Source organism: Oncorhynchus kisutch, unplaced genomic scaffold (genome assembly GCF_002021735.2).
Source record: "Oncorhynchus kisutch isolate 150728-3 unplaced genomic scaffold, Okis_V2 Okis06b-Okis10b_hom, whole genome shotgun sequence".
NCBI lineage: Eukaryota > Metazoa > Chordata > Actinopteri > Salmoniformes > Salmonidae > Oncorhynchus > Oncorhynchus kisutch.
The window spans coordinates 21,029,250-21,047,621 of record NW_022261983.1 but is presented as its reverse complement, the minus strand read 5'-3'; the positions used below and the strand labels follow the sequence as shown (position 1 = coordinate 21,047,621).

Genomic DNA, 18,372 nt, shown 5'->3' with positions numbered 1-18,372 from the left:
GGTGAGTCTGTTCATTATGGTGAGTCCTGTTCGTTATGGTGAGTCCTGTTCACTATGGTGAGTCCTGACTGTTCATTATGGTGAGTCCTGTTCATTATGGGGAGTCCTGACTGTTCATTATGGTGAGTCCTGTTCATTATGGGGAGTCCTGACTGTTCATTATGGGGAGTCCTGACTGTTCATTATGGTGAGTCCTGTTCATTATGGTGAGTCCTGTTCATTATGGGGAGTCCTGACTGTTCATTATGGTGAGTCCTGTTCATTATGGTGAGTCCTGACTGTTCATTATGGTGAATCCTGACTGTTCATTATGGTGAGTCCTGTTCATTATGGTGAGTCCTGTTCACTATGGGGAGTCCTGACTGTTCATTATGGGGAGTCCTGTTCATTATGGGGAGTCCTGACTGTTCATTATGGTGAGTCCTGTTCATTATGGTGAGTCCTGTTCATTATGGGGAGTCCTGACTGTTCATTATGGTGAGTCCTGTTCATTATGGGGAGTCCTGACTGTTCATTTTGGGGAGTCCTGACTGTTCATTATGGTGAGTCCTGTTCATTATGGTGAGTCCTGTTCATTATGGTGAGTCCTGTTCATTATGGTGAGTCCTGTTCATTATGGTGAGTCTGTTCATTATGGTGAGTCCTGTTCATTATAGTGAGTCATGTTCATTATGGTGAGTCCTGTTCATTATGGTGAGTCCTGTTCATTATGGTGAGTCCTGTTCATTATGGTGAGTCCTGTTCATTATGGTGAGTCCTGTTCATTATGGTGATTCCTGTTCATTATGGTGAGGCCTGTTCATTATGGTGAGTCCTGTTCATTATGGTGACTCCTGTTCATTATGGTGAGTCCTGTTCATTATGGTGAGTCCTGTTCATTATGGTGAGTCCTGTTCATTATGGTGAGTCCTGTTCATTATGGTGAGTCCTGCCTGTTCATTATAGTGAGTCCAGTTCATTATGGTGAGTCCTGTTCATTACGGTGAGTCCTGTTCATTATGGTGAGTCCTGTTCATTATGGTGAGTCCTGTTCATTATGGTGAGTCCTGTTCATTATGGTGAGTCCTGTTCACTATGGTGAGTCATGTTCATTATGGTGAGTCCTGTTCATTATGGTGAGTCCTGTTCATTATGGTGAGTCCTGTTCATTATGGTGAGTCCTGTTCATTATGGTGAGTCTGTTCATTATGGTGAGTCCTGTTCATTATGGTGAGTCCTGTTCATTATGGTGAGTCCTGTTCATTATGGTGAGTCCTGCTTGTTCATTATAGTGAGTCCAGTTCATTATGGTGAGTCCAGTTCATTATGGTGAGTCCTGTTCATTATGGTGAGTCCTGTTCATTATGGTGAGTCCTGTTCACTATGGTGAGTCTGTTCATTATGGTGAGTCTGTTCACTATGGTGAGTCCTGTTCATTATGGTGAGTCCTGTTCACTATGGTGAGTCTGTTCATTATGGTGAGTCTGTTCACTATGGGGAGTCCTGTTCACTATGGTGAGTCTGTTCATTATGGTGAGTCTGTTCACTATGGGGAGTCCTGTTCATTATGGTGAGTCTGTTCATTATGGTGAGTCTGTTCATTATGGTGAGTCTGTTCATTATGGTGAGTCTGTTCATTATGGTGAGTCTTTTCATTACAGTGACTCCTGTTCATTACGGTGAGTCCTGTTCATTACGGTGAGGCCTGTTCATTATGGTGAGGCCTGTTCATTATGTCTCGACCAAACCTTATTAGACTGAAGTTTATCATTAAACTTGTAAACATTATACATGTTACAGAATTGAATGATTACTAATAGTTACGTTTGTCTTATTATTCATTATATCTGTTACATAATGTCATAATTACATTTCAGGGTGGAATTCTTTAGTCATTACCTTTAAGCATATCAATTTCCTCATCATAGAGTTATGTATATCTCTGTGTTCTAGGTGTTTAAGTGTTAGGGTTCCGTCTATCTCTGTGTTCTAGGTGTTTAAGTGTTAGGGTTCCGTCTATCTCTGTTTTCTAGGTGTTTAGGTGTTAGGGTTCTGTCTAGCTCTGTGTTCTAGTTGTTTAAGTGTTAGGGTTCTGTCTATCTATGTGTTCTAGGTGTTTAAGAGTTAGAGTTATGTCTATCTGTGTGCTAGGTGTTTAAGTTTAGGATTCTGTGTTCTAGGAGTTTAAGTGTCAGGGTTCTGTCTATCTCTGGGTTATAGGTGTTTAAGTGTTAGGGTTATGTATATCTCTGTGTTCTAGGTGTTTAAGTGTTAGGGTTCTATCTAGCTCTGTGTTCTAGGTGTTTAAGTGTTATGGTTCTGTCTATCACTGTGTTCTAGGTGTTTAAGTGTTAGGGTTCTGTCTATTTCCTTGTTCTAGGTGTTAGGATTCTGCGTTCTAGGTGTTTAAGTGTTAGGGTTCTGTCTATCACTGTGGTCTAGGTGTTTAAGTGTTAGGGTTCTGTCTGTGTCGTATCTGTGTTCTAAGTATTAAGGGATGTGGTTCTATGTTGTAGATCCTGAGGTTCATGGGCGACCCCCACCTGAATGGGGCTCAGGAGAACCTGTTTGGGAACTACATCATCCAGAGAGGACTGGCCAATCAGGGCCTGCGAGACGAGATCCTGGCTCAGCTGGCCAACCAGGTGTGGCGGAACCCTAACCATGACAACGCAGAGAGAGGCTGGCTGCTGCTGCTGGGGTGTGTCTGCTGCTTCCCCCCCTCCGCCAGGCTGCACACACACCTACTGAAGTAAGAACACACACACACACCTACTGAAGTAAGAACACACACACACACACACACCTACTGAAGTAAGAACACACACACACACACCTACTGAAGTAAGAACACACACACACCTACTGAAGTAAGAACACACACACACACACCTACTGAAGTAAGAACACACACACACACACCTACTGAAGTAAGAACACACACACACCTACTGAAGTAAGAACACAACACACACCTACTGAAGTGAGAACACACACACACACCTACTGAAGTAAGAACACACACACACACATCTACTGAAGTAAGAACACACACACACACACACACACACCTACTGAAGTAAGAACACACACACACACACACACACCTACTGAAGTAAGAACACACACACACATCTACTGAAGTAAGAACACACACACACACACCTACTGAAGTAAGAACACACACACACACCTACTGAAGTAAGAACACACACACACACACCTACTGAAGTAAGAACACACACACACCTACTGAAGTAAGAACACACACACACACCTACTGAAGTAAGAACACACACACACACCTACTGAAGTAAGAACACACACACACACCTACTGAAGTAAGAACACACACACACACCTACTGAAGTAAGAACACACACACACACCTACTGAAGTAAGAACCCACACACACACCTACTGAAGTAAGAACACACACACACCTACTGAAGTAAGAACACACCACACCACTGAGTAAGAACACACACACCTACTGAAGTAAGACACACACACACACCCTACTGAAGTAAGAACACACACACACACCTACTGAAGTAAGAACACACACACACACCTACTGAAGTAAGAACACACACACACACCTACTGAAGTAAGAACACACACACACACACACACCTACTGAAGTAAGAACCACACACACACACACACCTACTGAAGTAAGAAACAACACACACACCTACTGAAGTAAGAAACACACACACACCTACTGAAGTAAGAAAACACACACACACCTACTGAAGTAAGAACACACACACACACACACCTACTGAAGTAAGAACACACACACACCTACTGAAGTAAGAACACACACACACCTACTGAAGTAAGAACACACACACACACACATCTACTGAAGTAAGAACACACACACACACACACACACCTACTGAAGTAAGAACACACACACACACACACCTACTGAAGTAAGAACACACCACACACATCTACTGAAGTAAGAACACACACACACACACACACCTACTGAAGTAAGAACACACACACACACCTACTGAAGTAAGAACACACACACACACACACCTACTGAAGTAAGAACACACACACACCTACTGAAGTAAGAACACACACACACCTACTGAAGTAAGAACACACACACACACCTACTGAAGTAAGAACACACACACACACACACCTACTGAAGTAAGAACACACACACACACACACCTACTGAAGTAAGAACACACACACACACACCTACTGAAGTAAGAACACACACACACACATCTACTGAAGTAAGAACACACACAACACACACCTACTGAAGTAAGAACACACACACACACACCTACTGAAGTAAGAACACACACACACACATCTACTGAAGTAAGAACACACACACACCTACTGAAGTAAGAACACACACACACACACACCTACTGAAGTAAGAACACACACACACACACACCTACTGAAGTAAGAACACACACACACCTACTGAAGTAAGAACACACACACACACACCTACTGAAGTAAGAACACACACACACCTACTGAAGTAAGAACACACACACACACACATCTACTGAAGTAAGAACACACACACACACACACCTACTGAAGTAAGAACACACACACACACACACACATCTACTGAAGTAAGAACACACACACACACACCTACTGAAGTAAGAACACACACACACACCTACTGAAGTAAGAACACACACACACACACACCTACTGAAGTAAGAACACACACACACCACACACCTACTGAAGTAAGAACACACACACACACCTACTGAAGTAAGAACACACACACACACACCTACTGAAGTAAGAACACACACACACACCTACTGAAGTAAGAACCACACACACACACACACCTACTGAAGTAAGAACACACACACACACACCTACTGAAGTAAGAACACACACACACACATCTACTGAAGTAAGAACACACACACACACACCTACTGAAGTAAGAACACACACACACACATCTACTGAAGTAAGAACACACACACACACACCTACTGAAGTAAGAACACACACACACACCTACTGAAGTAAGAACACACACACACACACACCTACTGAAGTAAGAACACACACACACACACACCTACTGAAGTAAGAACACACACACATCTACTGAAGTAAGAACACACACACATCTACTTAAGTAAGAACACACACACACCTACTGAAGTAAGAACACACACACACACATCTACTGAAGTAAGAACACACACACACACACCTACTGAAGTAAGAACACACACACACACACACACCTACTGAAGTAAGAACACACACACACCTACTGAAGTAAGAACACACACACACAACACACCTACTGAAGTAAGAACACACACACACACCTACTGAAGTAAGAACACACACACACCTACTGAAGTAAGAACACACACACACACCTACTGAAGTAAGAACACACACACACACACACCTACTGAAGTAAGAACACACACACACACACCTACTGAAGTAAGAACACACACACACACACACACTACTGAAGTAAGAACACACACACACACACACACCTACTGAAGTAAGAACACACACACACACCTACTGAAGTAAGAACACACACACACCTACTGAAGTAAGAACACACACACACCTACTGAAGTAAGAACACACACACACCTACTGAAGTAAGAGAACACACACACACCTACTGAAGTAAGAACACACACACACCTACTGAAGTAAGAACACACACACACACACACATCTACTGAAGTAAGAACACACACACACACACACACACATCTACTGAAGTAAGAACACACACACACCTACTGAAGTAAGAACACACACACACTACTGAAGTAAGACCACACACACACACACACACACACACACACACACACACCTACTGAAGTAAGAACACACACACACACACCTACTGAAGTAAGAACACACACACACACATCTACTGAAGTAAGAACACACACACACACCTACTGAAGTAAGAACACACACACACACCTACTGAAGTAAGAACACACACACACACACACACACCTACTGAAGTAAGAACACACACACACACACCTACTGAAGTAAGAACACACACACACACATCTACTGAAGTAAGAACACACACACACACCTACTGAAGTAAGAACACACACACACACCTACTGAAGTAAGAACACACACACACACACACACACACACACACACACACACACACACACACACACACACACACACACACACACACACACACATCTACTGAAGTAAGAACACACACACACATCTACTGAAGTAAGAACACACACACACCTACTGAAGTAAGAACACACACACAGACCATGGTCCTACCTGCTCTCACCTGTCTCCTAGGTTTGTGTCTGACCACGCCCCTGCTGGTTGCCGGGCGCTGCTGCAGCACCGGCTGATCCAGGCCAATCAGAAGTCCCGGCTATTATCAGGCTCCGCCCCTGAGACAGCACGCACCTATCCACTGTCTCTGTTGGAGTGGACAGCCAATAGGAAGAGGGCTAACATGGTGCTGCAGGTGTCCTGCTTCGACGGTGAGCTGCGCTTTCTGATGACATCACAGAGCTGTCTACTAACTGACAGACACAGAAACACAGGGGGACAAATCAAATCAAATCAAAACAAATGCTTATCTCCATACATCTCCTCTCTCTCTCTCTCTCTCTCTCTCTCTCTCTCTCTCTCTCTCTCTCTCTCTCTCTCTCTCTCTCTCTCTCTCTCTCTGTCTCTCTCTCTCTCTCTCTCTCTGTCTCTCTCTCTGTCTCTCTCTCTCTCTCTCTCTCTGTCTCTCTCTGTCTCTCTCTCTGTCTCTCTCTCTCTCTCTCTTTGTCTCTCTCTCTCTCTATCTAGGAGAATCGTTCCTGTGTCCTGTCCAATCCTGGACCAGTGGAGAAGATCTGGCGGGAGACATCCTGCGACACAGGTATACTATCCTACCATCCTACTACACAGGTATCCTAACCTACCATCCTACGACACAGGTATACTATCCTACCATCCTACTACACAGGTATTCTATCCTACCATCCTACTACACAGGTATCCTATCCTACCATCCTACTACACAGGTATCCTATCCTACCATCCTACTACACAGGTATACTATCTTACCATCCTACTACACAGGTATTCTATCCTACCATCCCACTACACAGGTATACTATCCTACCTTCCTATAACACAGATATCCTATCCTACTATCCTACTACAAAGTTATCCTATCCTACTACACAGGTATCCTATCCTACTACACAGGTCTCCTATCCTACTATCCTACTACACAGGTATCCTATCCTACCGTCCTACTACACAGGTATCCTATCCTACCATCCTACTACACAGGCATCCTATCCTACCATCCTACTACACAGGTATCCTATCATACCATTCTACTACACAGGTATCCTATTCTACGACACAGGTATCCTATCCTACCATCCTACTACAAAGGTATCCAATCCTACCATCCTACTACACAGGTATCCTATCCTAATATACAGGTATCCTATCCTACCATCCTACAACACAGGTATACTATCCTACCATCCTACTACACAGGTATCCTATCCTACCATCCTACTACACAGGCATCCTATCCTACCATCCTACTACACAGGTATCCTATCATACCATTCTACTACACAGGTATCCTATTCTACGACACAGGTATCCTATCCTACCATCCTACTACAAAGGTATCCTATCCTACCATCCTACTACACAGGTATCCTATCCTAATATACAGGTATCCTATCCTACCATCCTACAACACAGGTATACTATCCTACCATCCTACGACACAGGTATCCTATCCTACCATCCTACTACACAGGTATCCTATCCTACCATCCTACTACACAGGTATCCTATCCTACCATCCTATGACACAGGTATCCTATCCTACCATCCTACTACAAAGGTATCCTATCCTACCATCCTACTACAAAGGTATCCTATCCTACCATCCTACTACAAAGGTATCCTATCCTACCATCCTACTACAAAGGTATCCTATCCTACCATCCTACTACAAAGGTATCCTATCCTACCATCCTACTACACAGGTATCCTATCATACCATTCTACGACACAGGTATCCTTTCCTACTACACAGGTATCCTATCCTACTATCCTACTACACAGGTATCCTATCCTACCATCCTACTACACAGGTATCCTATCCTACTACACAGGTATCAATCCTACTACACAGGTATTCTATCCTACCATCCCACTACACAGGTATACTATCCTACCATCCTATAACACAGATATCATATCCTACCATCCTACTACACAGGTATCCTATCCTACTACACAGATATCCTATCCTACTACACAGGTATTCTATCCTACCGTCCCACTACACAGGTATCCTATCCTACTATCCTACGACACAGGTATCCTATCATACCATTCTACTACACAGGTATCCTATCATACCATTCTACTACACAGGTATCCTATTCTACGACACAGGTATCCTATCCTGCCATTCTACTACACAGGTATCCTATCCTACTACACAGGTATCCTATCCTACCATTCTACTACACAGGTATCCTATTCTACGACACAGGTATCCTATCCTGCCATTCTACTACACAGGTATCCTATCCTACTACACAGGTATCCTATCCTACCATTCTACTACACAGGTATCCTATCCTACTACACAGGTATCCTATCCTACCATTCTACGACACAGGTATCCTATCCCACCATCCTACGACACAGGTATCCTATCCTACAATCCTACTGCACAGGTATCCTATTCTACTACACAGGTATCCTATCCTACTACACAGGTATTCTATCCTACCATTCTACGACACAGGTATCCTATCCCACCATCCTACGACACAGGTATCCTATCCTACAATCCTACTGCACAGGTATCCTATTCTACTACACAGGTATCCTATCCTACTATCCTACTACACAGGTATCCTATTCTATTATCCTACTACACAGGTATCCTATTCTACTATCCTACTACACAGGTATCCTATCCTACCATCCTACTACACAGGTATCCTATCCTACTATTCTACTACACAGGTATTATATCCTACTACACAGGTATTATATCCTACTACACAGGTATTCTATTTTCTATACTGTCTGTCTGTGTTCCTGTAGGGGAGTGTGTGAGGCGTGGAGGGCGTTTTCTATACTGTCTGTCTGTGTTCCTGTAGGGGAGTGTGTGAGGCGTGGAGGGGGTTTTCTATACTGTCTGTCTGTGTTCCTGTAGGGGAGTGTGTGAGGCGTGGAGGGGGTTTTCTATACTGATGAAGGAGCATGGGCAGTGGGCGGAGCTAGCCGGTCATGATTACGTCATGGATCTGGTGGGTATATCACACACACCACATACACACATTGAGCTAACTGAGAGTTATCAGGCTAACTGAGAGTTATCAGGTTAACTGAGAGATATCAGGTTAACTGAGAGTTATCAGGTTAACCGAGAGATATCAGGTTAACTGAGAGTTATCAGGTTAACTGAGAGTTATCAGGTTAACTGAGAGATATCAGGCTAAATGAGAGATATCAGGCTAAATGAGAGTTATCAGGCCTACTGAGAGTTATCAGGCCTACTGAGAGTTATCAGGCCTACTGAGAGTTATCAGGCCAACTGAGAGTTATCAGGCTAACTGAGAGTTAACTGAGAGTTATCAGGTTAACTGAGAGTTATCAGGTTAACTGAGAGTTATCAGGCTAACTGAGCGTTATCAGGCTAACTGAGCGTTATCAGGCTAACTGAGAGTTATCAGGCTAACTGAGAGTTATCAGGCTAACTGGCCCTAACTGAATCCTGTTTTAGATCTCAGACTTTGAAAAGGTCTGGCCCAAACTGAATCCTGTTTTAGATCTAAGACTTTGAAAACATCTGGCGCTAACTGAATCCTGTTTTAGATCTCAGACTTTGAAAACATCTGGCCCTAACTGAATCCTGTTTTAGATCCCAGACTTTGAAAACGCCTGGCCCTAACTGAATCCTGTTTTAGATCCCAGACTTTGAAAACGCCTGGCCCTAACTGAATCCTGTTTTAGATCCCAGACTTTGAAAACGTCTGGCCCTAACTGAATCCTTTTTTAGATCTCAGACTTTGAAAACGCCTGGCCCTAACTGAATCCTGTTTTAGATCCCAGACTTTGAAAACATCTGGCCCTAACTGAATCCTATTTTAGATCTCAGACTTGGAAAACATCTGGCCCTAACTGAATCCTGTTTTAGATCTCAGACTTGGAAAACATCTGGCCCTAACTGAATCCTGTTTTAGATCTCAGACTTTGAAAAGGTCTGGCCCTAACTGAATCCTGTTTTAGATCTCAGACTTGGAGCTGCCGTCCGATTTCCCCAAACAGAAGAGTTACTTCATCATCTCAGCTGAGGATCCTAATAGGGTTCGAACCAACGCCAGCCTGTGAGTCTAAACACACACAAACCCTTCACTGGGGAGCTAACACAGGTCTCAGGCAATGTTACTAATCACCCAGCCAGGAGGATTGGTTCATCAGGGAAACGGTGGGCTCTGATTGGCCCAACACACTAATCACCCAGCCTGTTTGTGTGACTAGGACTCTGTTTGGCAGTGGTTTTGACAGTGATGAAGAGCTGCCCCCGCCCTTCATCAGCGCCACCCAACCTGCGTACAGCCTACCAGGCTCTGACGGATACTCCAGCCACGGTACACACACACACACACACACAGCACACACACACACACACACACACACACACACACACACACACACACACACACACACACACACACACACAGTGATATTAACAGTGTCTCCTCTCCAGTGGAGTCTGATGTGTTCAGCGATGGTCAGACTCAGAGAGGGGTGGATCGCTACCTGGACAGCCTCTTCAACCCTGTGTTATCAGATGGCGGCACGGTGAGACACACCACACAGTGTGTGTGTGTGTGTGTGTGTGTGTGGGTGTGTGTGGGTGTGTGTGTGGGGGTGTGTGTGTGGGTGGGCAGTATGAATGGAGCAGACTGCAGCGGGGGATTAAGTTACTAAACTACACAGGTATCATATCCTACCATCCTACCGTATTTCATACAACCGGAGGGCTGCTGGATTCAGACCCCAGGTTCCTTCTTCTGCCATAAGGCCCTGGAACATAACATAACACATCATAACATATAACATAACACATCATAACACATCATAACACATCATAACACATCATAACACATCATAACATAACACATCATAACATAACACATCATAACACATCATAACACATCATAACACATCATAACACATCATAACACATCATAACATATAACATAACACATCATAACATAACACATCATAACACATCATAACATATAACATAACACATCATAACACATCATAACACATCATAACATATAACACATCATAACACATCATAACACATCATAACACATCATAACACATCATAACACATCATAACATAAACACATCATAACACATCATAACATAACACATCATAACATAACACATCATAACATAACACATCATAACATAACACATCATAACATAACACATCATAACATAACACATCATAACATAACACATCATAACACATCATAACATAACACATCATAACATATCATAACATAACACATCATAACACATCATAACATAACACATCATAACATAAGACATCATAACACATCATAATACATCATAACACATCATAACATAACACATCATAACACATCATAACACATCATAACACATCATAACACATCATAACACATCATAACACATCATAACACATCATAACATATAACATAACACATCATAACACATCATAACACATCATAAACATCATAACATATAACATAACCATCATAAACATCATAACACATCATAACACATCATAACCATATAACACATCATAACACATCATAACACATCATAACATAACACATCATAACACATCATACATATAACATAACACATCATAACATATAACACATCATAACACATCATAACACATCATAACACATCATAACACATCATAACATATAACATAACACATCATAATACATCATAACACATCATAACACATCATAACATATAACATAACACATCATAACACATCATAACACATCATAACACATCATAACACATCATAACACATCATAACATATAACATAAACACATCATAACACATCATAACACATCATAACACATCATAACACATCATAACACATCATAACATAACACATCATAACATAACACATCATAACACATCATAACACATCATAAACACATCATAACACATCATAACAACATCATAACACATCATAACACATCATAACATATAACATCAAATCAAATCAAATCAAATTTTATTTGTCACATACACATGGTTAGCAGATGTTAATGCGAGTGTAGCGAAATGCTTGTGCTTCTAGTTCCGACAATGCAGTAATAACCAACAAGTAATCTAACTAACAATTCCAAAAAAACTACTGTCTTATACACAGTGTAAGGGGATAAGGAATATGTACATAAGGATATATGAATGAGTGATGGTACAAAGCAGCATAGGCAAGATGCAGTAGATGGTATCGAGTACAGTATAACATATGAGATGAGTATGTAAACAAAGTGGCATAGTTAAAGTGGCTAGTGATACATGTATTACATAAGGATGCAGTCGATGATATAGAGTACAGTATATACATATGCATATGAGATGAATAATGTAGGGTAAGTAACATTATATAAGGTAGCATTGTTTAAAGTGGCTAGTGATATATTTACATAATTTCCCATCAATTCCCATTATTAAAGTGGCTGGAGTTGAGTCAGTGTCATTGACAGTGTGTTGGCAGCAGTCACTCAATGTTAGTGGTGGCTGTTTAACAGTCTGATGGCCTTGAGATAGAAGCTGTTTTTCAGTCTCTCGGTCCCAGCTTTGATGCACCTGTACTGACCTCGCCTTCTGGATGACAGCGGGGTGAACAGGCGGTGGCTCGGGTGGTTGATGTCCTTGATGATCTTTATGGCCTTCCTGTAGCATCGGGTGGTGTAGGTGTCCTGGAGGGCAGGTAGTTTGCCCCCGGTGATGCGTTGTGTAGACCTCACTACCCTCTGGATAGCCTTACGGTTGAGGGCGGTGCAGTTGCCATACCAGGCGGTGATACACCCCGCCAGGATGCTCTCGATTGTGCATCTGTAGAAGTTTGTGAGTGCTTTTGGTGACAAGCCGAATTTCTTCAGCCTCCTGAGGTTGAAGAGGCGCTGCTGCGCCTTCTTCACGATGCTGTCTGTGTGAGTGGACCAATTCAGTTTGTCTGTGATGTGTATGCCAAGGAACTTAAAACTTGCTACCCTCTCCACTACTGTTCCATCGATGTGGATAGGGGGGTGTTCCCTCTGCTGTTTCCTGAAGTCCACAATCATCTCCTTAGTTTTGTTGACGTTGAGTGTGAGGTTATTTTCCTGACACCACACTCCGAGGGCCCTCACCTCCTCCCTGTAGGCCGTCTCGTCGTTGTTGGTAATCAAGCCTACCACTGTTGTGTCGTCCGCAAACTTGATGATTGAGTTGGAGGCGTGCGTGGCCACGCAGTCGTGGGTAAACAGGGAGTACAGGAGAGGGCTCAGAACGCACCCTTGTGGGGCCCCAGTGTTGAGGATCAGAGGGGTGGAGATGTTGTTGCCTACCCTCACCACCTGGGGGCGGCCCGTCAGGAAGTCCAGTACCCAGTTGCACAGGGCGGGGTCGAGACCCAGGGTCTCGAGCTTGATGACGAGCTTGGAGGGTACTATGGTGTTGAATGCCGAGCTGTAGTCGATGAACAGCATTCTCACATAGGTATTCCTCTTGTCCAGATGGGTTAGGGCAGTGTGCAGTGTGGTTGAGATTGCATCGTCTGTGGACCTATTTGGGCGGTAAGCAAATTGGAGTGGGTCTAGGGTGTCAGGTAGGGTGGAGGTGATATGGTCCTTGACTAGTCTCTCAAAGCACTTCATGATGACGGATGTGAGTGCTACGGGGCGGTAGTCGTTTAGCTCAGTTACCTTAGCTTTCTTGGGAACAGGAACAATGGTGGCCCTCTTGAAGCATGTGGGAACAGCAGACTGGTATAGGGATTGATTGAATATGTCCGTAAACACACCGGCCAGCTGGTCTGCGCATGCTCTGAGGGCGCGGCTGGGGATGCCGTCTGGGCATGCAGCCTTGCGAGGGTTAACACGTTTAAATGTCTTACTCACCTCGACTGCAGTGAAGGAGAGACCGCATGTTTTCGTTGCAGGCCGTGTCAGTGGCACAGTATTGTCCTCAAAGCGGGCAAAAAAGTTATTTAGTCTGCCTGGGAGCAAGACATCCTGGTCCGTGACTGGGCTGGATTTCTTCCTGTAGTCCGTGATTGACTGTAGACCCTGCCACATGCCTCTTGTGTCTGAGCCGTTGAATTGAGATTCTACTTTGTCTCTGTACTGGCGCTTAGCTTGTTTGATAGCCTTGCGGAGGGAATAGCTGCACTGTTTGTATTCGGTCATGTTACCAGACACCTTGCCCTGATTAAAAGCAGTGGTTCGCGCTTTCAGTTTCACACGAATGCTGCCATCAATCCACGGTTTCTGGTTAGGGAATGTTTTAATCGTTGCTATGGGAACGACATCTTCAACGCACGTTCTAATGAACTCGCACACCGAATCAGCGTATTCGTCAATGTTGTTATCTGACGCAATACGAAACATGTCCCAGTCCACGTGATGGAAGCAGTCTTGGAGTGTGGAGTCAGCTTGGTCGAACCAGCGTTGGACAGACCTCAGCGTGGGAGCCTCTTGTTTTAGTTTCTGTCTGTAGGCAGGGATCAACAAAATGGAGTCGTGGTCAGCTTTTCCGAAAGGGGGGCGGGGCAGGGCCTTATATGTGTCGCGGAAGTTAGAGTAACAATGATCCAAGGTCTTTCCACCCCTGGTTGTGCAATCGATATGCTGATAAAATTTAGGGAGTCTTGTTTTCAGATTAGCCTTGTTAAAATCCCCAGCTACAATGAATGCAGCCTCCGGATAAATTGTTTCCAGTTTGCAGAGAGTTAAATAAAGTTCGTTCAGAGCCATCGATGTGTCTGCTTGGGGGGGGATATATACGGCTGTGATTATAATCGAAGAGAATTCTCTTGGCAGATAATGCCATAACATATATAACATAACACATCATAACATATAACATAACACATCATAACACATCATAACACATCATAACACATCATAATACATCATAACATATCATAACACATCATAACACATCATAACACATCATAACACATCATAACACATCATAACACATAACACATAACACATCATAACACATCATAACACATCATAACACATCATAACACATCATAATACATCATAATACATCATAACACATCATAACACATCATAACACATCATAACACATCATAACATAACACATCATAACACATCATAACACATCATAACACATCATAACACATCATAACATAACACATCATAACACATCATAATACATCATAACACATCATAACACATCATAACATAACACATCATAACATAACACATCATAACACATCATAACATAACACATCATAACATATAACATAACACATCATAACATAACACATCATAACACATCATAACACATCATAACATATAACACATCATAACACATCATAACACATCATAACATATAACAACACAACATAACACAACATAACACATCATAACACAACATAACCTATAAAGGCACTTAACCCCTGAACTAGCTCACATTCTCCCAATGTTTGTGTCTGTCTGGGGGATTGGGAGCAGAGCAGAAGGTTGTGTGTCTGTCTGGGGGATTGGGAGCAGAGCAGAAGGTTGTGTGTCGGTCTGGGGGATTGGGAGCAGAGCAGAAGGTTGTGTGTCTGTCTGGGGGATTGGCAGCAGAGGAGAAGGTTGTGTGTCTGTCTGGAGGATTGGCAGCAGAAGGTTGTGTGTCTGTCTGGAGGATTGGCAGCAGAGCAGAAGGTTGTGTGTCTGTCTGGGGGATTGAGAGCAGAAGGTGGTGTGTGTGTCTGGGGGATTGGGAGCAGAGCAGAACGTTGTGTGTGTCTGTCTGGGGGATTGAGAGCAGAGCAGAAGGTTGTGTGTCTGTCTGGAGGATTGGGAGCAGAGCAGAAGGTTGTGTGTCTGTCTTGGGGATTGGGAGCAGAGCAGAAGGTTGTGTGTCTGTCTGGGGGATTGGGAGCAGAAGGTTGTGTGTCTGTCTGGAGGATTGACAGCAGAAGGTTGTGTGTCTGTCTGGGGGATTGGGAGCAGAGCAGAAGGTTGTGTGTCTGTTTGGGGGATTGGGAGCAGAAGGTTGTGTGTCTGTCTGGAGGATTGACAGCAGAAGGTTGTGTGTCTGTCTGGGGGATTGGGAGCAGAGCAGAAGGTTGTGTGTCTGTTTGGGGGATTGGGAGCAGAGCAGAAGGTTGTGTGTCTGTCTGGGGGATTGAGAGCAGAGCAGAAGGTTGTGTGTCTATCTGGGGGATTGGGAGCAGAAGGTTGTGTGTCTATCTGGGGGATTGGGAGCAGAGCAAGAAGGTTGTGTGTCTGTCTGGGGGATTGGCAGCAGAAGGTTGTGTGTCTGTCTGGGGGATTGGGAGCAGAGCAGAAGGTTGTGTGTCTGTCTGGGGGATTGGGAGCAGAGCAGAAGGTTGTGTGTCTGTCTGGGGGATTGGGAGCAGAGCAGAAGGTTGAGTGTCTGTCTTGGGGTTTAAGAGCAGAAGGTTGTGTGTGTGTCTGGGGGATTGGGAGTAGAGCAGAAGGTTGTGTGTCTGTCTGGGGGATTGGGAGCAGAGCAGAAGGTTATGTGTCTGTCTGGGGGATTGGCAGCAGAGCAGAAGGTTGTGTGTCTGTCTGGGGGATTGGGAGCAGAAGGTTGTGTGTCTGTCTGGAGGATTGGCAGCAGAAGGTTGTGTGTCGGTCTGGGGGATTGGGAGCAGAGCAGAAGGTTGTGTGTCTGTCTGGGGGATTGGCAGCAGAAGGTTGTGTGTCTGTCTGGGGGATTGGGAGCAGAGCAGAAGGTTGTGTGTCTGTTTGGGGGATTGGGAGCAGAGCAGAAGGTTGTGTGTCTGTCTGGGGGATTGAGAGCAGAGCAGAAGGTTGTGTGTCTATCTGGGGGATTGGGAGCAGAGCAGAAGGTTGTGTGTCTGTCTGGGGGATTGGCAACAGAAGGTTGTGTGTCTGTCTGGGGGATGGGAGCAGAGCAGAAGGTTGTGTGTCTGTCTGGGGGATTGGGAGCAGAGCAGAAGGTTGTGTGTCTGTCTGGGGGATTGGGAGCAGAAGGTTGTGTGTGCAGCTCTTAGGGTGTGTATGGTATTACCCAGGGAGGATAGAGTTCCAATGACTGGGCCAATTACGGACCTCCCTCTCTGTTCCTCTCTGTCCTTTCCTCTGTCTCTCTCACTCCGTCCATCAGCCTGTTTTAGTCTCAACACTGTTCTCCGTCTCTCTCAGGACCTGGACAAGCCAGCCAGTATGACAGGCCGGATGAAGGGAGGAGGAGGAATAGGAGGAGGAGAGGAGGAGAGGGGTCAGGCCCCCTCCAGCAGACCATATCCCCCAGGACTACAGCCCGGAGGTCGGTCTGTCTGTCTGTCTGTCTGTCTGTCTGTCTGTCTTTCTGCTCCCCAATTCTTTCTTTCTCTGTCTGTCTGTCTGTCTTTCTGCTCCCCAATTCTTTCTTTCTCTGTCTGTCTGTCTGTCTGTCTGTCTGTCTGTCTGTCTGTCTGTCTGTCTGTCTGTCTGTCTGTCTGTCTGTCTGTCTGTCTGTCTGTCTGTCTGTCTGCTCCCCAATTCTTTCTTTCTTTCTCTGTCTGTCTGTCTGTCTGTCTGTCTGTCTGTCTGTCTGTCTGTCTGTCTGTCTGTCTGTCTGTCTGTCTGTCTGTCTGTCTGTCTGTCTTTCTGCTCCCCAATTCTTTCTTTCTCTGTCTGTCTGTCTGTCTGTCTGTCTGTCTGTCTGTCTGTCTGTCTGTCTGTCTGTCTGTCCGTCCGTCCGTCCGTCCGTCCGTCCGTCCGTCCCCCCCCCCCCCCCAATTCTTTCTCTCTCTCTCGGTCTGTCTGTCTGCAAAAAGGGTTTGTTGTCATGGGAAACATGTTAACATTGCCAAAGCATGTGAAGTAGATAATAAACAAAGTGAAATAAACAATATAAATTACACTCACAGAAGTTACCAAAAAATAAATACATTTAAAATGTCATTTTTATGTTCAAATAGTTAAAGAACAAAAGGGAAAATAAATAAGCATAAATATGGGTTGTATTTACAATGATGTTTGTTCTTCACTGGTTGCCCTTTTCTTGTGGCAACAGGTCACACATCTTGCTGCTGT

General features: G+C 44.1%; 1 protein-coding gene across 1 annotated transcript in view; it reads left to right on the top strand.

The window, feature by feature from the left end:
- LOC109886807 (unconventional myosin-XV-like) overlaps positions 1-18,372 on the top strand; it is a 202,711-nt gene that overhangs the window by 109,184 nt on the left and 75,155 nt on the right. The window contains exons 28-35 of the mRNA XM_031813775.1: positions 2,496-2,731; positions 6,343-6,533; positions 6,850-6,922; positions 9,254-9,347; positions 10,330-10,427; positions 10,582-10,691; positions 10,811-10,905; positions 17,497-17,620. Coding sequence (XP_031669635.1) covers positions 2,496-2,731; positions 6,343-6,533; positions 6,850-6,922; positions 9,254-9,347; positions 10,330-10,427; positions 10,582-10,691; positions 10,811-10,905; positions 17,497-17,620 — 1,021 coding nt within the window. The remainder of the gene's footprint in view (positions 1-2,495; positions 2,732-6,342; positions 6,534-6,849; positions 6,923-9,253; positions 9,348-10,329; positions 10,428-10,581; positions 10,692-10,810; positions 10,906-17,496; positions 17,621-18,372) is intronic.